This window comes from Terrapene carolina, unplaced genomic scaffold (assembly GCF_002925995.2).
Source record: "Terrapene carolina triunguis isolate 2854851 unplaced genomic scaffold, T_m_triunguis-2.0 Scaffold67, whole genome shotgun sequence".
Taxonomy (NCBI): domain Eukaryota; kingdom Metazoa; phylum Chordata; order Testudines; family Emydidae; genus Terrapene; species Terrapene triunguis.
The window spans coordinates 37,802,728-37,826,290 of record NW_020664418.1 but is presented as its reverse complement, the minus strand read 5'-3'; the positions used below and the strand labels follow the sequence as shown (position 1 = coordinate 37,826,290).

The 23,563-nt window shown below is 45.6% G+C and overlaps 1 protein-coding gene across 2 annotated transcripts in view; it reads left to right on the top strand.

The window, feature by feature from the left end:
* ABHD2 (abhydrolase domain containing 2) overlaps positions 1 to 23,563 on the top strand; it is a 65,140-nt gene that overhangs the window by 7,297 nt on the left and 34,280 nt on the right. For both annotated transcript variants that reach the window (XM_024207225.1, XM_024207226.1), the window contains exons 2-3: positions 4,985 to 5,077; positions 8,165 to 8,365. In XM_024207225.1, the coding sequence (XP_024062993.1) occupies positions 8,172 to 8,365 (194 nt within the window). In that variant the 5' untranslated portion in view covers positions 4,985 to 5,077; positions 8,165 to 8,171. The remainder of the gene's footprint in view (positions 1 to 4,984; positions 5,078 to 8,164; positions 8,366 to 23,563) is intronic.

Here is a 23,563-nt window from a genome sequence, read left to right as displayed (position 1 = left end):
CACTCAGCAGCAACTCCTGCAGCTGACCAAAGAGCATCTGGGATGGGCCCTGCTTCCTGTTGTCTTGGCTGAAAACAGTTCTGATGTGGGGACTTTGACAGTGTCAGGCTCCCTACCAGGAGAAGGGCTCAATATACATAAGGCTTGGACAGTATGACTGTGCTTTCTTAAAAATACTGTGAGGGAACCTAATAGGCCTCCTAGATAGTTACACAGGTCCTGTTTAATAGGCCTAAAAGATCAGATTATAACTTCCTTGTTGGTTCATGTAGCTGTGACTTGATGCCAGCAGCATCCCGCCCAGGGCTTTAATAAAGTAGCATTGCACTGAAGAGACTGCCTGTGCAGTAATGGAGTGCTGTTGTAAGGTGCTCTGAGATTTGTGTATTTCCCTTCTGCTTAGTGTAACTCTCGCTCCAGTGGGTAGCATGTTAGGTAAATAACTTGCTACACTGTATTGCACACCTGTTGGAGGAGGGGTTGGTCAGTATTTTTTTCCACATACATTACTGTGAGACCTATAAGGTTGCCTGTTTTTTCTTTGTTTGTTTTTTGTTTAGGCAAGTTATCTACCATAACTCACAAAGTATCCAGGTTGCAGTTACCCTACAAAATAAAGACAAATATGGGGAGGTTGGTTCTTTGGCTTTCCAGCACATAAGGGATTCTCTACTTACTTCAGTGTTGCCAATTAAATGGGACAGGGGCCTTAGTTCTGCTTTAATCTGATGAATCAAACAACCTGCTATTATCCTGAAGCAGAGTAACACTCGTATCTTCTGATCCATGCGTAAAGGACTTCAGCATCGTCTCCACTATGACACCTCACTTGCGCGCCAGAGATCTTGTTTCCAAACCTAATCATAGTTTTAGATAAGATAGCTCTCCATATTCTGAGAGCTGGTCAGGCTGATGTACCCTAATGCCGCAAAATGCTTTATGATGGTTCTATCCCTTGATAAAGGTTACTCTTAAGTAATACTGAATGTATTTCTGAATGCAGTCTCCTTATATGCACTAGTTTGGTTTGCCTGGTTCCCTGCTATTTCGTGAACATGTTTGTATTTTAAGTTGTGGGAGCAAACATAGGGAAGGCTGGGAATGTGCTTGAGTACATGCGAGTTTCTTTGCTTTGTAAGATAAAGAGTCATTTGGATGCACCTTATCAAGGCAATAGCAGAGCCCTAATGGTTTTGTATCCGTGTACATCTGACCTGTACACCCTGTGGTTAAATGTACTGAAATTGCCATATTTCTTTTTGACAAGCAGGAATCTGCGAGGAAAGTTTGTGGAAAGTTAATTGGAGCAGCAGTTAATATTATAGAGAATCTGTCAAATGGGTTGTGAAAACTCCAGATTTGGAACAAGGAGGACAAAATGCAAGAGCTGCCTGTGATGTGTTAGATCTAAAATGGTTCTGTTGAAACATGCTGCTAAGAAGAATCAAAGCAGTTTCTTTTGGGAGACGGGAAGAAAGATTCAAGAGGCTCTGGCTGCAAACTGGACTTAAAGGGTCTCTATTAGCAGGGCCAAAAGAGATTCCCTACTTACAGAATTATCCAAGCAAAGTTTTCAAAAGTAAATTTGCTTAGAACGCTAAAGTGTATGGGCAGATCTCTTCAAAGTGCTCAGCTCCAAGGGTGGGTCTTTTGGATGCTAGCTGCTCTCCATAAAATCAGATGACTTACTGAACACTCCTGTCCATCTGGCCCCAGCTACATGGTGCCTTATGCAATGTAAACAGTCTCCCATAATCTTACAGCACCTCTACACTTGAAATATCTGGCTTGTGTGCTATGTAATGAAGAATTCAAAATCCACCAAAGGTGCTAGCTGAGAAGTTTCTGTCAGACCATGATACGAGCCAGATCCTCTGTTCTGAAGGCTGGACTGATTGACCAACCAAATCCCTCCCTTGAGCCATGATTTTGGCACAAGCTGTGAGTGGTCTTTCAGCACTGAACTGTGTGCTGCAACTTTGATTTGTTCAGTTTCCCCTCATAGGGCTTGTCTGCGCAAGCAGTTAGTTCTCTGCAAGCTGGGATTTGAATCTATCCCGCACTAGCTTGCTACTGTCTGTCTGTGGGGACCCTGCTTACATGCATTAACATTTGGTTAATGTGCTTTGAGTAGTCTCATTTCCAAGGGGATTAGATTATCTTCACAGGTGCTAAATAAGGAGACCCTAAGTGCAGGGTCTGTCTCAGAACATGCTTCTTAGGACTTCCTGCCAAATGAGCAGAAATTCCTTAGGGTGTTCTTTCAGCTTTTGGCAGGTACCCTTTTTGCGGAATCGTCAATTGATTTGAATCTCTGAGGAAAAGGCAGAACAAAAAGTTCTTGTTTGTGCTGATTATGGATGCAAACGTTTCATGTAATTGCATAAAATTTGAAATAGCAGTTTGATATCCTGCCATCCACATGTTACTGAGCCTGCAAGAAACAGATGTACAGTTTTATTCTTCTGGCATTTTATGCAATCCTTCGTACAGGTTGCTATTGAGACGTACGGTAACCTGTCAGTAAGAGCGGAGTTTGTCCCCTGTGGAAATGCCAGGTATTTGTATGCAGAAGACCCCATTTAATGCATTACCAACCCCCACCCCCCACAAACCAAATCTACTCCTGACTCATTCATTCTGTATGCCTGAACATAAGCAAACGGACTTTTAAAAACTAGTATTCTTGCTATAACCTCCAGTATTTAGTGCAGAGTGTGCAGTGACCTTCAACTTTGTTTTACTCTCAGTGGCATGTTTTCAAAAACTGTTCTAGTTCAGCGGTGCCTCTTGTTGACTTCTGCCTGTTTCTTTCTCACTGACTTCTGCTACTTTTTGCCTGGCTTATCCTCATCTAAATTGTCTCAAAGACTTCTGTCCTATATTTGTTTTTTGTGGACTTATTTCTTAACAGAAACCCCTAGCACTTACAGTGCCTCCCTCGGACCTATGTACAGCAGTATGTCACATTCAGCTTGGTGTGACATACTGCTGTACATAGGTCAGAGGGAGGCACTTAGACAATCTAACTGCTGCACTAGCATCACTTTCGACTTTGTGAAAACACGGTCAGGGTGACACAAGCCTGTCCACATAATTCCTAGACTATTTTTAAGGCCAAATGAGACCTTATTGTGTATTATGACTGATATAAAATTATTCTACTTAACTGCCAGGGGGCAAATTTGTCACGTACGGAAATGTAGCCAAACTCCAAACCTGGAGACAATGGACCTTTCTGTGCCTGCGTCCTGTAGATAGCTAACTGCTTAGTTTGCAAAATAAGCAAGGAGGACGGGGCAAGTAGATGGACAATAAGGGGTCATAAGAGGGGCAGATACATGTAGCTTGCTAATTATGTATGGTAATGATAGCAAATTTTGGCCAATCATAGAGCGATAGATTATCATAGTCAACTGCATATAATGCTTTGGTGTAAGTGTTTTCTTTGTTCTTGCTGACTTATGAGCTCGAACCCAATTGCAATTGAAATAAACGGATCGCCCCTCCCGGGGCTCCTTGCTTGATTAGCTATGTCCATCTCTCCTTATTCCTCAGCTGGAACGGACAGAAATTTCTATGACATGACCATATAGTCTGACCTCCTGCATAATACAGACCATAGAATTTCACTAAGTAACTATTGCATCAAGCCCATAACTGCTGGTTAAGCTACAGCACATCTTTTAGAAAGACATCTAGTCTATTTGAAGACCCCAAGTGATGGAGAATCCATTACAATCACTTGATATGTGGATCCCTGCAATCTTGTTTTCATGGAAATGTGGGTTAAAGGATTAAAAAATGTCACCATCTTAAACTTCCCTTGACTTACTTTCATCCCTCTTGTTTCTTACAGTGTAGATATAGTTCTAATGACATCTTATGGCTTCTAACATGCCAACTTATCAACAGTTGGTCAAAAGTACACTGAAGTTCCTTTGAGAGGATAGGAGGCATACAAATTTAAGAGTTTTCCTGTAAAGACAATTAAATATCATTGGTTAGCCCAGTGCAGGATAGCCTGGCTGATGGAATGTTCTCTAAAATAATATATGCAGAGCTGCTGAGTTATGGAGGGTGGAAGGCAGGGCTGTGATTATCTTCTCCAGAAGCTTGGATTCCAAATTAGCCTATTATGTCTATAGGGGATCAGAAGAACCAATAGTGAAGCATAAGTGACTGGCCTCTGAAGCTATATCCTTTTCACTTGCCTTAATGCAATGTCATGACATACCACATTTTGCCATGAGTGTTGGCACATGTGTATACTAGTGTTAATTAAATGGGCATGTCTGAACCTCCTGATTGCTGTTACAATCTTGCTGAAGAGTGATATGCTGTAAGTTGTGATGTCAAAAGTGTGGAAGCCAAACGGAGTTTGTAAATGAGCTTCTGTCTGTTAAAGTAAGAGTTCTCTTGGCTAAGCCTGTGTTAAAGCAATGGAAATGATTTTTTTTCAGTTTGACAGGTTAGCAATTCCACAATGCTGGTGCTGTACAGTCTACAGAAAGCTGAGAAGAGGCCTGGTAGACCCTTGCAATGGCAGGAAATCCTGGGAGATGTGTATGATCCCTGCACAGTACCACGTCTCATATGTCCTGTCTTCTCAAGTGCAAGGCTGACTTGTATTTGAAAAGTGCTTCTCACTTCCAGCATGTGTGAATTTACAGGATGCTTCAATGAAAGTGGGATCTGTCTTTTGCAGTGAAAATACTTACGTTGTGCAGTTCAAGAATTGCTACGCAGGGTAGATCAACTAAAGTAATCTGTGCTTGAAAAAAGGCTTCCATGAAGCAGATGTATCAAAGAGTACACTGTGTCACCATGAGTTTCAGACACAAGTTAATTACCATTATCTTTTTGCTTGCCGACATTTTTGTCTGCAGTGGGACCTCTACACAGTAATTTGTGTTCTTTCTGTTAGGCTGCATATCTCTCTACTGGAAGTGGTGGTAATGTGATCTTTGTGGTTTTATTTTAGGGTAATTCTACTAGAACATTGATCTGAACAGTAAAACTCGGATCCTTTGAGGACTGTCTGAATACTTCTAGCTCTGAAGAACAAGCAACACTGGTAAATATTTCTCTCGTTTATTTGGATGAATTAATATTTGGCGTGGGGAGAGAAGGGCTAAGGAAAAATTGCCCACTTAGCTCTGGCTCTGCTTAAATGGATTGCTTTACCAGTACAGTAGCTAGCTGGAGACCTAGAATCAAGGTCCCTTCTAGTTCTGCATTTCTATGATGTCTACATAGAGGCTGACTGTTGCATGTCTGCTTCTGGAGCAGAGGCTAGGCCAAAGTTGGAGACTCCCATAGTTTCTGTCATATACAGAGGGATGAAGAGTGTGTGATCCTTGTGTTTGTTTGCATAATCTTGTCTCTAAGAAGTTTGTGTAGGGCTCTGGGTTTTTAACCCTAATCTCGTCTCTTGGTTGCAGAACTACAGTAAGCCTAAGTGGAAAAATAAACTCAGTTGGCATTTGATACCCAGTTAGGATATTTGATATTATGAGGGGCAGGTTATCCCATATCTGTCCACTGCATGGTTTCTGGCACCTCCTCCAAAGCCTGTGGTGTTGGCACTGTCAGGTTACTGGATTTGATGGACCTCTGGTCTGATCCAGTCTGGCAATCCTTGTGTTCCTGGGCAACAATAAGTAAGACTGCGAGTTTGTCACGGAGGTCTTGGAAGTCACGGATTCCGTGACTTTCCAGGACCTCCATGACTTCTGCAGTGGCCAGTTGCACTGGCCACTGCTGGGGCAGTCTCAGGCCACCATGCCCCCCCCAACTCCCGCAGCAGCAGGATTTTGGATGTGGGTGGGGGCTCAGGGCTAGGGAAAGGGGTTGGGGCACAGGATGGGGTGAGGACTCCGGGCAGTGCTTACCTTGGGGGGCTCCCTGGAAGCGGCGACATGTCCCTCAGCTCGTAGGTGTAGGTACAGCCAGGTGGCTTCGCATGCTGCCTCTGCCCACAGGCACCGTCCCCACAGGCCACGGTTCCCGGCCAATGGGAGCTGCGGAGCCAGCACTTGGGGTGAAGGCAGCACACGGAGCCCTCTGGCCATGCCTCTGCCTAGGAGCCGAGGGACATGTCACCACTTCCAGGGAGATGCACAGAGCCAGGTAGGGAGCCTGCCAGCCCCTCCAAAAAAAACCCAGCACCAGTGGGGATCCTGCTCTCCCCCTCCCCCCCAAGTACCCAAGATTTAGTCAGGGATTTATAGTAAATGCCATGGACAGGTCATGGGCCGTGAATTTTTGTTTACTGCCCGTGACCTGTCCATGACTTTTACTAAAAATACCCGTGACTAAAATATAGCCTTAACGATAAGGAGGGTTCAGATAACATGATAGATTAAACAATCTTGTAGTTCAGTGTGAGAAGGAGTTTACTTTGATGCTATTTCATGATAGTGTCATCATGTCAAACTTGTCTCTAAATCCACTGACCCGTACTGCTCCTCTGGGGTGTTCGGTATTTCTAAAGAATAGGTATCCCATTACCAAACACACATTCCAGTGTTCCTATCCTCAAGCAATCTGAAGGATTTAGACTGTCTCTGAGTCCACTCACTGCTAGAGGGCTTCCTTCTGGCCGTGTCTGGGGATTAGCTCCACGACGGTCCAACACTCCTTTCTGCTGTTTGCTGCATGCCCTGCTGCTCTCTCGCACTCTCTCTGACTTGGGTGCTCTGTGTTTGTGGCTTGGCCCTCTGGCCAGGTCACTGTGCGTTTTTTCCCTTCCGGGGAAACCTTTTTGGCTTTCCATACAAAGGGTCCCAGGTAGTCTTCTCATTCCCTAGTGGCTGGTAGGCAAACTCAGGCCTGCCTTCTACTCCCAGTTCCAGCTCAGGGGCCCTCTAATCAGCAGCCAAGGTCTGCACCATCCTAAACCTTGCTGACTTTTCCTGAGCCTTTCCTACGTCTTCTGGTTTCCCTCTGGGTTTGTCAGCCCAAATGCTCTCCTCCCAGGGAGTGACTGCAGATCAGGAGTGCCAGAACAAGGTGGGGCAGAGGATCATGGCCCCATCACTTTTAAAAGTGGGAGGGCTATGCCCTCACACTTTTTACCAGCCATAAGGTGGGGGTGGAGGAGGGGGTGGGGTGGAGCGAGCAGGGAAGGAGTCTTGGGGGAAAGGGTGGTGTGGGGCCGGAGCCATAGTGTGGGTGCCAATAGCCCCCCCCCCCCACACACACACACTTTTAGGGAGCTTCCACCACTCCTGCCGCAGATTAAAACTCTAGGCCCAAACACACCTCCCTTCCCCCAAGGAGTGACTGCAGACTGCTTCCCTGCAACCCCTTTCTGTTGCCAGCTTCCTGGTTTCTATCTTAGCCCCTCCTATTCCTTTCCAGATGGGCTCTGTCCTCATTCAGGGGATTTTTTTAGTCCGTCAAATTCCTCTCAGCTGTGGTCTACCTGGTTAACTTCCCCCTTCTCAGCCTCATTAGCCCCTTCCAAGCTGGTGTGGAGTGATACAGTGGTATGACAGTTCTAGGGACTTTGTGTGGAACTATGGCTTGACCTACTATGAGGAGAAATTGGGCATGTCTTGGTTTCTCATCTCTTCCCAAAACATGGCACCACTCCCACCTTCAGTTGTGCTGGGCATTCTTTGGAGACATTGCGGTCAGCTAGTGGTTTCGGGATCTTGGCAGTGTTTGATGCTTAAGAGACCCACATTACTGAAATCATAATGCAACGCTGAATAGGAATAAATCTCCCTCCCTAACTGATCCCCCTGTCTGTACCAGAGCTACATGAGATGACCCTTTAGAGTCATAGAATGCAAGGCAACTCCAGATGTGACTTGTTTTGAGTGAACCCTGTCATGGGAGTATTTATTTGTGCAGCGAAGCATTCCTTAGAATATAGACTATTAGGGTTGGAAGGGTCCTCAGGAGGTCATCTATTCCAACCCCCTGTTCAAAGCAGGACCAATCCCCAGACTGATTTTTACCCCAGTTCCCTAAATGGCCCCCTCAAGGATTGAACTCACAACCCTGGGTTTAGCAGGCCAATGCGCAAATCACTGAGCTATCCCCCGCCCTTATAGCACTGTCAGTGGGATTCTGTATTTCATACTGCAGCTTGACTTGCTGTGTAAATATGTCAATACGTTGCAAAAAGGTTAAACTTCTTCTTTGTCTCTAGATTTAAAATGAATGCAATGCTGGAAACCCCCGAGCTGCCAGCAGTGTTCGATGGGGTGAAGCTGGCTGCAGTCGCTGCTGTTCTCTATGTCATCGTTCGCTGCCTGAATCTAAAGAGCCCAACTGCCCCTCCTGATCTCATTTACCAGGACACTGCTCTGTCGCGCTTCCTGCTCAAATCCTGCCCGCTTCTGACCAAAGAGTGAGTGATAAATACAGCCTTATAACTAATGAACTGTTTTATACAGTGAAGAGAAGTTGAGCTTAGCTGTTCTCAACCCACTGCATACAGTTGTACAAGACCACCATAAACCTGGGTATAAATAGATGGCAGGGTATTCTTTTGAGATGCAGAACTAAGGGCAGGGACCTATTTTTGTTGGCATAAAGAAAGCCCCTCCAAATGATTGTTACAGTATTGCCCAGGGTCCCCAGGATCCAGGCCTCATTGGGCATGTCTGGGAGCAAACCCCTCAGCTCGGGTAGTCACACTTGTGCTAGTAGGGCTTGAGCTAGCACACTAAAAATAGCTGGGCCAGTGTAGCGGCACTGGTGGAGGCTCAAGGTAGCCATCCAAGCTCAAGCCCACCCAGTTGCCTGGTTGAAGCTCTGATAGTAGCCCGAGCGGCCGCCGGTGCCATAATATCCACACAGTTCTTTTTAGCACGCTAGTGTGAGCTCTGCTAACACAAGTCTTATTACCTGGCTGTGAGGCTCACTCTCTGCTGCAGTATAGTCATATACACATTGTGTTGTGTGCTGTACAAATGCATGGAAAGGCAGTCCCTGACCCAGTCAGTGTCTTGGCTTACATCATTGGGATGTGTTCCCCACTATGGAAGAGTAGGGCCCAGCACAACATGCTTCCTCCTGTGGGAGGTGTAGGGAATATCTGTTTTAACTTCCCACACTCCAATGAGTCAGAGCATTTTGTCACTTCTAGAACTTGCAGCATAAGAGCTTTTCAATCCATTTGTCAGAGTGCCTGCAGTTCATTTCAAAGATGGGTGAAACCATCAAAATGTTGAGCAAAGCAGATCTTTCATAGCAGTCTAATAAATAAGAAAGCAATGACATGCTGGTTCTTGCCAGTTCTTCTTTGAGAGGGAGGCTTGTAAAACTAGCATCTGTTAGTTAACTGCAGGAGTGACCCTTTAAGGTATCAGGCCAAAACTTTTCCTACTCTGCTGTCTGCAAAGTCGATGTAACTTTTAACAAGAGAGAAGTAAAATCAAATGCTTAATACTGGCCTGTTACATTGAGGAAGAATCTACATGAACTTGTGTGTGAGGCTTTGGAAGGAAACTGACTTCAGTTTAAAGCTTCTTAAGTGGTTATACACAAGGAACGGAAAATATCTTGAGGTCCTTATTCTGAAACACTGTATTGATTGACTGGTTCAATCTGTGAGAATTCAGGAATTACTGAATTAACCTGAACTTTTATTTGAGTATGAAAAGTCTAATTGCTTCTATGATAGCAGGAACACTGTTTGTATTCCAATAGGATCTAAAAGCCTCAACCAAGATTTGGGGTCTCATTGTGCTAGGTGCTGTGCAAACACAACAGTTCACAGCCTGAGTCCTAAAAGCTTACAGGCTAAAGAGACAGACTAAAGCAGGGGTCGGCAACATTCGGCACGCGGCTCGCCAGGGTAAGCACCCTGGCGGGCCGGGCCAGTTTTATTTACCTGCTGACGCGGCAGGTTCAGCCAATCGTGGCTCCCACTGGCCACGGTTTGCCATCCTGGTCCAATGGGGGCGGCAAGAAGCGGCCGCGGATTCTTGCCGCCCCCATTGGCCCGGGACGGCGAACCGCGGCCAGTGGGAGCCGCGATCGGCCGAACCTGCCGTGTCAGCAGGTAAATAAAACTGGCCCGGCCCGCCAGGGTGCTTACCCTGGCGAGCCGCGTGCCGAAGGTTGCCGACCCCTGGACTAAAGGGTGGGAGGAAGAAAGTATTCTATCCATTTTACAGATTGGGAACTGAGGCTCCAACTAAGTGACTTCCCAAATTCACATACTAAACCTGTGGCAGAACTGAGAATTAAATCTACATCTCCTGAATCCCAGTCCAGCGCTGCAGCCCAAGACCATCCATCTGTTCCCAGATTTGCAAGAAATAGTTGTCAGGAGGCAATGGATTGGTCAAGTACAGTATGTTAACAAATACTCTCTGGGATTAGAGGTTCTACTCCAGTGACTCTGATCACATACACAGGATTATGCTGATCAGCCGTTCTGAAGGCACACGACTTGTGACCTTCAGTGCTCCAGAGGAAGGTGGGGTCCAGGTGGATGTACTCAACACAGGCTGTTGCAAGGGGCACTGGTCTTCCCCGTCTATCTCTGACCTTCATCTTCGTTAAAGTCTAGATCCTCCCTTTTCTAAGACACCTCTAGAATATAAACATCAAGAACACGGATAATGCAACACTTAAAGGTTGCGATTCTGTTGTGCAATAACTGGAGGAAATACAGAAGTAAATTTTCCACAGAGCCTTAACATGACAGTAACAGCCGGTGCAATATTGCAGTGTTTACTGTCCACGTTCTCACGGAAGCCATGGTGTCAAAACTCTGATCTGAGTGGGACTCTCTTCAGTCTGTAACTCTTCTCTAAAAGGAGGTACCCTCCCTTTGGGAGGGGTAGTGTGGTTGTCTTACATCTTTAATTTTAAGAATGAAATACATATAGACAAGGATTTATTTTAACTTCCATTTCCAGAGACTTTCAGGAAACAAATATTTAAATCTCTGTAAATGTGCCTGCAAATCATTCACAAGAGTAATTAACCGACACTACATGGAAATTACTTGTGCTCATACTCCATTGTAGTATCTTGTAAGGCTTGATTAAATACTAGCTGTTTTAGAGCATAAGGGAAGCTGATTATGCAGCTTACTTTGCATTCATGTTTGAAGAAAAAAAGAAAGTGCCACAATTTCTCCTCCTTTGTGTCTGTACTCAGCTTTCTGTTAAATCCCCCACTGGTGCAGCTATTTCTCTATAGTAGTGAACTGAAGATACGCTCTGGCTTCCAGACAGCCACAACTTCAAATTCAGTGTACATGGTGGAAAAGTAGTGTCCTGTTAACAGGTATTATTAAAGTGAGTGAGCGACTGGCGGTAGGGAGCTTTCAGGAAAGGGAACGCATGTGGGTAAAAATGAGAGAAGAATTTGGATGCAGTCTTGTAAAACTCTGTAGGAAATGCCTGAAATGATTTCTAAGGGTTTGGTTTAGTCCCAGCTTCACAGCCTTCAGCTGCATTTATACTTTCAAAATCTTTAGTTATACTCATCAACAGAAAGCATCTGTACACTTCATATATGAAGCTACTGAATCTGATTTTAGAAACTTGGCTGTGGCTTGTCCAACTCTGAGAGAAACCTGAGTCCAGAGTGTCTTCATCAGACATGCCACTCATGTTCAGTGCCTTACTAAGTGTAATCCTGTAGCATGTTCCTCTTTGATTCTATTATTTTTTTCTTGACAGACTTATTCCATGAACCACAAACTGGGATGTAAACCTAGTACCTTCCTTCAGTAGTCCAGCTGGTGTTAAGTGAATTAGTGAGGAGCTTCATAGTTGCCTGAGCCTGTTGCCAGCTAGATACCTGAGACTGGTAGATGCCAGTGGTCCTTGTAACAGGATCCCCAAATAAGTTAGCTACAAGATCTCCGCTAATCTCTTGTGGACTCTCTTCAGGCCCAGCCAATGGAAAGGAATTAGATGTGGTACATTACTAAAATCCCCATCTGCCCTCCTATCCACCATTCCACTGTTTTCATTGTCTGGCTCTGTCTTGTTCATCAAATGGAAATACCTTATAACCGATATTGTGGTAGCAGCAGGTCTTAACAGTCATAATTTAAGCAGCAGTGTCTCTTGCTTTGAGGCTCCTGTATCCTGATCAGTGACTGTCAGTCTCTCAGTGCTCTGGGATCAGGGCCAGTGCTTCCATTTAGGCGACCTAGGCGGTTGTCTAGGGCACCAGGATTTGGGGGGGCGGCAATTCGGTGGCAGGGGGTCCTTCCGCGCTCCGGGTCTTCGGTGGCAATTCTGCAGCGGGTCCTTCACTCGCTCCGGGACCCACCGCCGAAGTACCCCGAAGACTGGGAGCGTGGAAGGACCCCCCCGCCGCAGAATTGCTGACGACGATTGGGAGCGCGGAAGGATCCCCGCCTAGGGCGCCAAAAACCCTGGCGCCGCTCCTGTCTGGGATGACCAAAATTTGCATTTGTCTTTTGTCACCAGCTTGCAGACAAGTTCAGTTAAGTTAGCAACCTGCTGTCTCTCTTGTTCCTTTAGAACAGGGGTCGGCAACCTACGGCACGCGAGCCGATTCTGAGTGACACGCAGCTCCCCTGACGTGGTCCCGGCCCTCAGCCCCCCCGCCCACCGCTCTCCCCTGCGGGGGCAGGAGGCAGAAGCTTGGTTCTGCAACAGCCAAGCTTCCCCCCTCCCTGGCTTCTTCCCCCGGTGTGGTGCTTTCCTGCCCCTCCTCCTCTCCGTCCCTGGACAATCAGCTGATGGCCCTAGCAAGGGAGAAGGGGAAGAGCAGCAGCGTGCACACAGCTCCGTAGAGGAGGCAGAGAGAGGTAGGGACGGAGCCTGGGGGAAGGGGGTGGAACAGGGCATATCCCTTCCAGCCCCCTGCCATGAGCCGCTCAGGGCTGGGAGCACCCCCATGAGCCGAGCACCCCAGCCCTCTGCCCTGACCCCCCCCCCACACACACTCAGCCTTCTGCCCTGCACCCCCCCACCCCAACACACACCCAGCCTTCTGCCCTGCATCCCCACAGTCCCAGCCCTCTGCCCTGAACCCCCCCCACACACTCAGCCTTCTGCTCTGCACCCCCTCTGCACCAACCTCTGCACCCCTGAACCCCCCACAACCCAACACACACCCAGCCTTCTTCCCTACACCCCCCACACACCCCAGCCCTCTGCCCTGACCCCTGAAACCCACCCCCAGATCTGGGGTCCTGGCCGCAGGCCCTACTCAGCCTGCTGCCGGCCTAGGTGAACAGAACCCCAGGCTGGCAGCGAGCTGAGCAGGCTGGCGGCGTAAGATCAACATTTTACTTTAATTTTAAATGAAGCTTCTTAAACATTTTGAAAACCTTGTTTACTTTACATACAATAGTTTAGTTATATAATCTAGACTTATAGAAAGAGACCTTCTACAAACGTTAAAATGTATTACCGGCACGCGGAACCTTAAATTAGAGTGAATGAATGAAGACTCAGCACACCACTTCTGAAAGGTTGCCTACCCCTGCTTTAGAACTATAACTTGTTCTGTTGTCTGACTCTTACCTAAACAAGCACATCTTGTGTTCGTTGTGCCTTTTCTGGGCTATGCTTTTTGGTATGTGGGTTTTCTTGCTGTGCCAGTGTATATCCATTCTCTGGTTTCTTGGGGTGAGACTGATAACGACAGGAGATCTATTTCCTTCCCAGACCTCCCCTCCTCCCCCCCAAGACTTCTCATCAAGGATTTAAAACTGCAAACATGTTTCATATGGCCAGGGTTAGGCAAATGACTCTGGAAAAAGCCTTTTAATACATGCTGAAGGCACACCTAGGAATACAGCCTAGGTTTTTTTTACCCTTTTATCCTTTGCCTGTGTAGTAATTTTATATCCTAGTCATGCTGCCTGGCACCAGAATACTATTTCATACTGTCATGCTTTGTCCTTTGGCTGCTTCCTCCTCCTGAAAGGAGCAAATATCACGTTGTCTTATGCTCGTCTCCTCCCTCCATTCTCCAACAGCGGTCAAGGAAAAGACAGCAAACACTTAGTGTTTTACCTAACACAAACAGTTGACAAATTAATTGAAAGAGAAGTTATGATTTGGCAGCCTCAGGGACATGTGAACTAATCTGATGGTAAAGCAGGACGCTAATAAATAATCCACTGTGGATTTGTGAGAGATTGGAGCCCAGGCCTTTTCTCTCCACTCCCCTCTCCCTATGGTCACCTAGCACTGACTTTCCAATCTTCCATACGGTTGGTACCATACTTTCATTCGGCAGCTCGTGTTCTCCAGAAGACTACCATGATACTCCACTTCATCGGTTTGACTAGGAACACTTCTCCCTTGCCTCTAATGATAAAGCTTTTGGGGATATAACTTATGAAATTCACTGTGTTTATATAAAACTGTACTTAAAAAAAAAACAAACCCAAAAAACTGAGGATGCAGCATAGCTGAGGGAAACCCCTTTTGCAATGCAAGTGCTTCCTGTCTCTGTAGACAGCTTCCACAGACTAGATTTCTGCTGTCTGCAGTGGCTTTTTTCACAGGAAGGCTAATATAAGTATGACGCTTCCCAAATAGCTTTCATTTTGGCTTTGTATCCGACAGCTAAGACTCCAAATATGCAACAGGCCAGCTGAGCTGATGCAGAATCTCTGCTGCTAAATATTTAAGGGCTCTGAAGCCTTTTGGTTTAAGACAAGACTTTTTGAATCATTCCAGGGAGGTTGAATCATCTGTAAACTTCTAGGTAGTGAATAGGAAGCAAGCTCCTAGACTTTAAGGTCAGAAGGAAGCATCATGATCATCTAGTCTGACCTCCTGCACATTGCTGGCTACAGAACCTCACATGCCCACTCCTGTAATAGACACCTAACTTCTGGCTGAGTTACTGAAGTCCTCAAATCATGATTTAAAGACTTCAAGTTACAGAGAATCCACCATTTACATGAGTTTAAATCTGCAAGTGACCTGTGTGCCATGCTATAGAGCAGGGGTCTCAAACTCCTGGCCCGCGGGCCATCTACGGCCTGCAAGCCTCTCCAATGTGGCCCGCAGGGCTCCAGCAGTTTTGGGGCCGGGTCTCTGCCTTAGCCCCACCTGCTGCCACCGGGCACTCCCCCCTCAGGGGCAGCGCAGTGGAGCTGAGTGGCATCTGCCTGCTCGCTCCAGTGACTGCCGGCCCCTCCCTGCGGCCCAGGGACAGGGCGGGGCTGTGCCTCCACGCACTGCCCCCACCCCGAGCGCCCCTGCGGCCAATGGGACACTGTGGGGGCGGTGCCTGGGGGCAGAAGCACACTGAGGCCCCTTGGCCTGCCCCACCTTGGAGCCCCAAGTAAGCACTGCACCCCCGACCCCCTCCCAGAGCCTGCACCCCCTTCCCCTTCCCACACACCCCCCTCCCACTCCCAAACTCCCTCCCAGAGCCTGTGCCCCTCCCCACACATCCTCAGCCCCCAAACTCCCTCCCAGAGCCTGCGCCCCCTCCCCACACACCCCCTCCCACCCCCAAACTCTCTCCCTGAGCCTGCACCCCCTCCCCACACACCCCCAGCCCCAAACTCCATCCCAGAACCTGCACTCTAGACCTCCTCCTCCACCCAAACTCCCTCCCAGAGCCCAACTTCTCACCCCTTCTGCACCCAAACTCCCTCCCAGAGCCTGCACCCCTACCCCAGAGCTTCTCCCCCACCCAAACTCCGTCCCAGAACTTCAGGCAGGTTCTGGGCGGCATGAGTGACATTGGCCCACTGGGAGGATTTGAGAACTGGCACTGGCCCTAAGGTAAATTGAGTTTGAGACCCCTGCTATAGAGGAAGGCAAACTTTTCCCTGCCCCGGGTCTCTGCCAATCTGATCCAAGGGAAAATTCCTTTCCGACCCCAAATATGGCAGTCAGTTAGACCCTGAGCATTTGGGCAAGACCCACCAGCCAGACACCTGGGAAAGAATTCTCAAAGTGGTAATGACTATAAAGTTTCCAAGATCAGTCTTCCTGGGAGAAAGTCCAAAAATCCTAAACTTGGACCACTTCTCACTCCAGTCCCGCCCTGAAAGAATGGGGAGTGTAGCCTCTTAGTTACAGCATGGGAGTTGGCAGACAGGACTCCTGGGTTCTAGTCTTGACCTTGTAGCAGACTTGCTGTAACCTGGAGCAGAGCACTTAACTCCGTTGCCTCCTTACCCATCTGCACATGCACATAGTAACACCTCCAAGTGATGTAAGGGTTAATGCTTGTAAAGCACTAAGCTCCTCAGTTGAAATGTAGAGCACATGAAGTACAAAGTATCTAATGTCCATTTTTAAATGTGTGAGAATCTGAACACGGACACTTCCTAATAAAAATAGAATAGTTTTGTGTGCTTTGTTTGAGCTGCTTTAGAAAAGTAGATTGCAGAACACTCAAAAAATAGCATACTCTGAAAACTGTAATCTTCTGTCCACAAGCCACCAAAACTTAACCTGGAAACTGATTTGTTGGTATTGGTTCTATTAATACCAAATCATGTCCATTTCTAACAAATATTTTCCTCTTGCTCTCCCAGAGGGACTGTTTACTGCCTCAGTCACTGATGTATGGGGTTGGGTTTCCATTATACAAACACAAAGCATATGGTGCTGAAAATAGGCTCACAAATCCTAATGGTGTTTATATAACAGGATGTGCATGCACTCAGCCAGTTCAGGCTAGTTATCAGTTTAACACTATGTACCTATCAGTGACAGGGCATGTAAGTCAGTTACTATAGTAGGTAACCATCAATCCCAGACTTGCTTTCTTGTCAGCTTTGATTTGTAGTGGTCAGTTATTGAAATACATTGGTGTCTGCGGGTGGTGTAAAGTTTCATAAAGGATATTTATAGGATATCTACTGGAAGAAGTTATAATGTGCTGCCTTGGATGTCTGTCATTGGTCAGGGTATTAGTAATCTGTAGCAGACTTGATCATAACAGGGAGATCATTTTAGATGAGCCAGAACAAGGTCCTGTGGTAAACCACCCCGAACTCATTAGTTCGGCACTTAGTACCTTTTGGACTTGGATTCAAATTTGGCTGCTCCAGTCTCACTCTGGTAGTCATAAGTGAGAGTTCAAGTATTGGCTAGGAAGTTTCAGAAACTGTGCAGGTGCCAGCATAGACTTCTTTAGTTCTAGTGTCTCTAGCCTTCCTTACAAAAGGAGAAATAAAACTGTAAACAGCCTATTGAAATGCTACAGCATTCTTGATCAGTACACAAGATTGCCAATGCTCCTTGATACAGTGGAGAGACATGCTATCCTACACTGCAGTAGCTTGTTTAGGCTGGAGAATGAGAAGCTGCTTTCAGGGTATTTCTTTTCCTTTGGTTTATACTGCAGCTGCATTATGGAGAAGCTAAAAGGAGCCTTTGTCATCTCCTTGGACTCTGTAGTACAGTTTGGGAAATCTTAGTTCCTGTTCCCACTGGAAGACCACACATCATGTTAACTGTGTCGGAGGGAGCTACAGTTTTAAAACTGGGTCTCCTACCAGGTACGACTTACCATGATGGGCCCACTATGGACTCCTGAGTGAATTCTAATGGGTCATGTCTAACAAGCCTCTCTGCAGGTGCACCCATTTTGCCTGTTCTAGAGAGAAGGCAAGGAATCTAACAAAACTATGTAGGTCTGATCTCTAGCCCATGTTTCTCTGCATCATGCCATGCAGGACATATATCCTTCATGTGCTGCTCAGTTCCAATGGGCTTTAAAAGCATCTGCCTGGGTACGTGCCCTTCTGTTTTGGTTGCCTGTTGAGATTTTGTGGGAGCAGCTTTCTGTTGTAGCTCTTTCCCGTACAGAATACTGTCCTTAAACAACTACCTGATCCTCCGTATTAAACAAAACTCTGGCTGTCTTTTTCCAGTACTTGATACTCATGCTGTACTATTGAAGGTGTTTCTGTTCAGCTGGGTTGAGTTTGAAAATATTTCCTGTGATGACTTACTATTTCTTACAGTGTTGTACAGAATAAAGTTGAAAACGGGTAGGCTGTTTCTGTGTCTTGCAGAGGGTGGGGGTGCTGGTGCTTTCGGAACATAATGCTTGGCTAGCTGTCACTGCCAACGTATCCTCCTGCAGCAGTGGTGATAAACCACAGTGCATAGCATGGACACGCCTTTTTTTTTTTTTTTTTTTTTTTTAAATGGAGATATTCTATCTCCTAGAATTGGAAGGGACCTTGAAAGGTCATCGAGTCCAGCCCCCTGCCTTCACTAGCAGGACCAAGTACTGATTTTTGCCCCAGATCCCAAGGTGGCCCCCTCAAGGATTGAACTCACAACCCTGGGTTTAGCAGGCCAGTGCTCAAGTCACTGAGCTATCTCTCCCCCCCTTTATCATTTGTCCTGTGTTACTAATAGTAAAAGCTGAAGGTCACACCAATTCTAGAAATAAAGATGTGTACCCACAGGACTGTCCTTGCCAGTCCTACATAGACTTTAACCACAGTACTGTTTTGTCGGTGTTTCCCAAGGATTTTTTTTTTTTAAACTCACCATTAAGAGAAGCAGACAGCATAATTCTTCACGATAAGCCTTCAACTGTTTTAGTGAAGGCCTGTCTAAAAAATGGAGAGCCAAGTGACCTTTTGACTGGATTCTTATAGCTCTGATATGTTACCATTTGTTCCACAGAGCAGAACCTATTTGGTGGTTGTGGTTGGCCTGTTCGTGTTGCAGTATCACTCAAGGCCTCAGTAAGACTGTGTTGTACTCTGACCTGTACAAACTCAGTAAAATGGCTCTTACTCCAGAGAGCTTGCCGTTCAAATTAAGACCCTGTCTATTTGGTCTATAGTTTAAGTCCATGACTGGCTTAACTTGAAAACTTCAGTAGGTAAGAATTTGTGGTTATTGTAATAATTGATGTACTACTAAAGAGTTAGAAGGGATTTCCGAAAGGAAGAAGTTCCTACCCTATTTATCAATGTAAAGATATTTCTTAACTTCATAAGCGGTAGCTTAGAAGATTAAAAAAACAACCACCAACACCCCTGCGTAAACATGCTCCAGCTTTGCTAGCGTTCATTTAAAGATTTGACTCCTAGTTGATGACACCAAGAAAGAGGAAAAATAAGTCGCTTTTCCTCAACACGTTCCTGTCTACTAGCTACATTCCACTCACTAGTCAGATTCATCTATAATGTATATAAATAATTTATCCCACAGTTCCTCTGACTTGGACAAAGAAATAGTTTGTCTCTTGCACGCTGTTGTAACCTTACTGCATACTGGTTGGAGGCTTTATTTTCCAGTTATTCCAGCCTGTGACACGAGGCAATACAACTTACAGTAATTCTTAGCTCTTTTATGTGCCTTTTTTTGTAAAGCACTTTGAGATCTGGGGATGAAGAATACGAAGTATCGCTGTCCCTGTTTTTATGGATAAATTTATAATCTTTTGAAATTAAATCCAGTTTATTTTGCCCTTGTTTCACTATAAGTGGATTTTTCTCCTTTTCCACTGAAGCATCCAACTTCTGGATTTTGAGAGATGTTACCTAATGTTAGATCTTTGTTTCCATACCCAGATTATAGAATTCTTCTTCCTCTTGATATGAAAGAAGCTAAACCTTTAGGATTTCTTCACTTTCTCCAAGATGGTACTAGCCTCCTTAGGCATTTCCTCTTTTCTTGGCCACCAGCTTCTGTGGCTTTGATTTTGTGTGGGGGACTTTGAGCACATAGCCTTGTCACAATGAGACTGGGGACTATCTGAACAAGTGGAAAAATCCATTGAGTAAAGTGCTGAAGCTTTGGTAGGAGATGATTAAAATGAAGGCTGGGTAAGATTGCGTTTTACCTGTTCTAATAATGTTACCTTGATATAGTGGCTGTTGGCCTGTAAAGGAGTCCAAAGCAGGTTATTTAAACTGCAGATGACTCCTCATGTGTTCCTAGGCTAGCTCTCTTCATTTCCAGCAGAAGGAACCTAATCTTGGCATCAAAGTACTATTCTGGGTAGCCTGGTCATTCAAGGCTAGTGAGTGTTTATAACTTCTAACTACAGAAGTGTAAACACATGACTAATGCTAAGATGTCCTTGCCCTAAGCAAAGCAGCGAGATATTTCTAAATTCAACTCTGCTCAGCCACTTAATGGGTCTTCTGAAAAGCTGAGCATTTTGCATGCTACATTAAGGTAACGTGCCTAAAAAGGCTCTTCGCTTGCTTGCCTCCAAGAGCTTGAGTGAAATAGAATAAATCACTGTGCAGAGAGCAAGTTCTGCTTCCCGGACTCCTTTGGTGCAAGAAATAGATTTTGCCGAACCTCAAATCTTGTTCTGAATGAAGCGGGCATGAATTTCGAATGGAGATGTGGGGAGCACATAGGCAGCCTGTGAACATACCTGCACAGTCTCTGGGATCCCTGTGCTGCATCCTTTTACATAATCCTTTCTGTTGAGGCATAAGATTGCTAAACATGCACATGCAGTGTGTACTGGTGTAAACTACCTTAGGGTTTGTGGCTGTGCAGGCTGAAGTGTAAAACTCAACTGGAGCTGTGAAACAAACTGCCATTCTGGAATCACCCCTCTTACGATCAGTGCTTACATAATCATTTCTAACCTGAAGGCAGGAGTATCAATCCTCCGAGAAATACTTCCAAATTGACAGCAGTGATCTAGGATGACAGGATAAGAGGCTGGAAGCATAGCATAGGTGGGGAGAAGGAATGGACTATGAACCTAAAATAAAATAAAATTAAAATCTTAAGCTCTGCACACACTGATGGGCACCTAGAATGGTGTCCTGGCTCACCCCCTCTGGGAGGATCTTGTGGCTGTGGCACTACAGGGTCACCAAAGCTGTTACATCCGAATGACTGGATATGTGATCGTAACTGTAAACTGGGCTGCATGTAAATAAGGGGAGAAGTGAAAATGGAGCTTGCTGCTGTCGTAGATTTCTAATTAAGAAGGCAGCACTGAACAGTCTGTCAGCAACTGGACGCTGCAACCGTAGTTGCCAAGGGAACATTTTTTTTTCTTCCAAACAACAACAAAAAATATCTACTCTAGAGGCCTTAGCTGGTTGATTTCCCTCCCTTCCCCCCGCCCCCCCATTGTAGAGTGGCTTGCTGCTTAATGCTGACTGTATTCATTCCAAGTTTTGATGGGGAGACAGGTAGGAGTAAAGCGGAAGGATTCCCTCTTGCAGATAAGAATGCAGGATGACTTGGAATCGCTCTATTAGGGAACTGTTCCTAGTGCCATAGAAAAAGCCAGGGGTCAGATGTTCATGAAGTAGGATGTGCATTAGTCTCTTCAGGAGCTCAATATCTTTGTTTAGTTCCACAAGCGCAGTAGTATTGACATGCCAGTTCTCACAGGTAACATATGAATCATATTAAAGTTAGACAAACCAGTTACTTCTTCACTCTAAGGCTATCTCCTTGGTACCTAAACTCTTGAAAATAACCTTTAATGTTAGTAGTGTTAGGCCCAGCAAGCATATGGCTATATTTTTGCTCTTTCTATTAAAACTTATTTGGATAAAATGTTGTCCAGGAAAATCTTGGGCCTCTACAATCAGCTGTTACAAACAAGTAAACATTGGGGTGGGGCTGTAGGAAAATGAGTATGTAGGTCTTTGAACACATGCCTCTGCTAGACTGATGACCCTGGTTTCCAACAGTACTGTTGGGTGTGGGAGCGTGGAAATCAAAGATTTGTAAGGGAACAAAATGCTGATGAAGATGTGGGAAGTAGTTCCATTGAGAACCCATTTCCTTTTCCTGGCAGCAGCAACTTTCTGTCCCTGCTTGGAATAGAAGTGTAGCAACTTCTCTCCCAAACATACCTGTCCCTTTTGATAATATTATGTGTCTTATCCTGTGAAATCCCAGTGGCTCGAGCTATAACTGCTAATTGGTGCCAGTCCAAGGTTTTGGATGCTTTCATCCAGGCCCCTCTTCTTCAGTGTTTAAATATCTAACTCAAATATGTACTACAACCTCAGAAAATGAGTAAAAATACCAAATAAACTACCTCCTAATGTGGAATATAGATACCAGAATTTGAGATCTCTTTACAAAAGCAGAATATCATGATTTTGAGAAAATAGTCAGCTTTTTCAGTGCCGCAAGAGCTGGTCCTTGTGTCTCATCAGCCATATCTCCAGCAATGGATTGTGCCTTGCCTAATATAGCTTTGGGGTTTTCGGCCATCTCTCTGCATAGACCCTGCCCATGGAATTGCATACAGCTTGTGTACTACCATCTCAGTAATGCAATTTCACATTCTTGTTTTAGCAAGTAATCTGTGCCATTATAAAATGGGATTGTACAATAAAACTCAAACACATTTTTGTTTAGTTCCATCTTTCTTGCCCAGCATGTTACCATTACCCAGACTCTGTCCCCACCTATGGTCCTAGACTTAAGTCTCAATCTGCTCTTACGTGCATAGTTGCTGAACAATCTTGGGGTAGCTGGCATACTGTACAGTGCTGCTGGCAGTCACCCAGATCCAGTGCACCTCTCCTAGTATAGAGATGTCTGACTGATTAAAAAAAAATACATGCAGTTAGCATATGAAGTTGTAGCTTCTCTTAAAAGCTTCCTAATTGGATGATAGAATCTCAAAAATACCCTAAGGGATAATTTGCATGGTACAAGGTACCAGTTCTTTTGTAAACAAAGCAGTTGAGGCTTCTGTCCTCTGTTTTGCTTCTTGTAGAAGTACCTGTTTTTTCAGTTGGAATCTATTTTTATGCCTTCTTGGAATGTACACTTGCAGGAAGGATGTGTCTCAGTATAATGCCTTTCTTTTTTGTTTTGGGGTTCTTCAAATGTATCTTCCAACACTGTGCTGAGGGTATGGAGTGAGGGCAGTAAGCATAGGAGAATAGCAAAACATGTCAAACTGGATCTGAACTCTTGAGAGATACAGACTGTAACATCCTATTGTCACGGAGCAGCTGTGCAAGGTCCTTGTTTATATCGAGGAATGCCCTGGAGGAAAGTTCAATGTTTCCTGCTTTCGGTTAGAGTTTTGCATGTCTGATTCTGACATCCCTCTATCTCTTGGCACAAAGTCAGCAGCATAAATGACCACACCCTGATGTTAAAGCAGCATGAAGCAAAGTGGCCATGTATTGATTATGTCCTCCTGCATGACTAAAAAGGAGTTAACTTCTGGACTTTCAAATATATATTTGGAAACCGACTCCAGTTCCCCCTCAATCTGTCTTCTACCTTCAAAGTCTCTGCTATTGCCTGTGTAGCTCTCAAAAGCATTTGGGGGTAGATGTATATGTGCAATACTAAAATAGCTGTATTTAATTTCCAGTGCTGCTTTTATACATAGTTTGGAAAAATGTTTAGATCAGTGTTTCCCAAACTTGGGATGCCGCTTGTGTAGGGGAAGCCCCTGGCAGGCCGGGCCGGTTTGTTTACCTGCCGCGTCCTCAGGTCCGGCCGATCGGGGCTCCCATTGGCCTGGAGCAGCAAACTGTGGCCAGTGGGAGCCGCGATCGGCCGGACCTGCGGACGTGGCAGGTAAACAAACCGGCCCGGCCCGCCAGGAGTTTTCCCTACACAAGCGGCGTCCCAATTTTGGGAAATGCTGGTTTAGATCAATAAGGAGTAGGAGGAATATCGTGTGC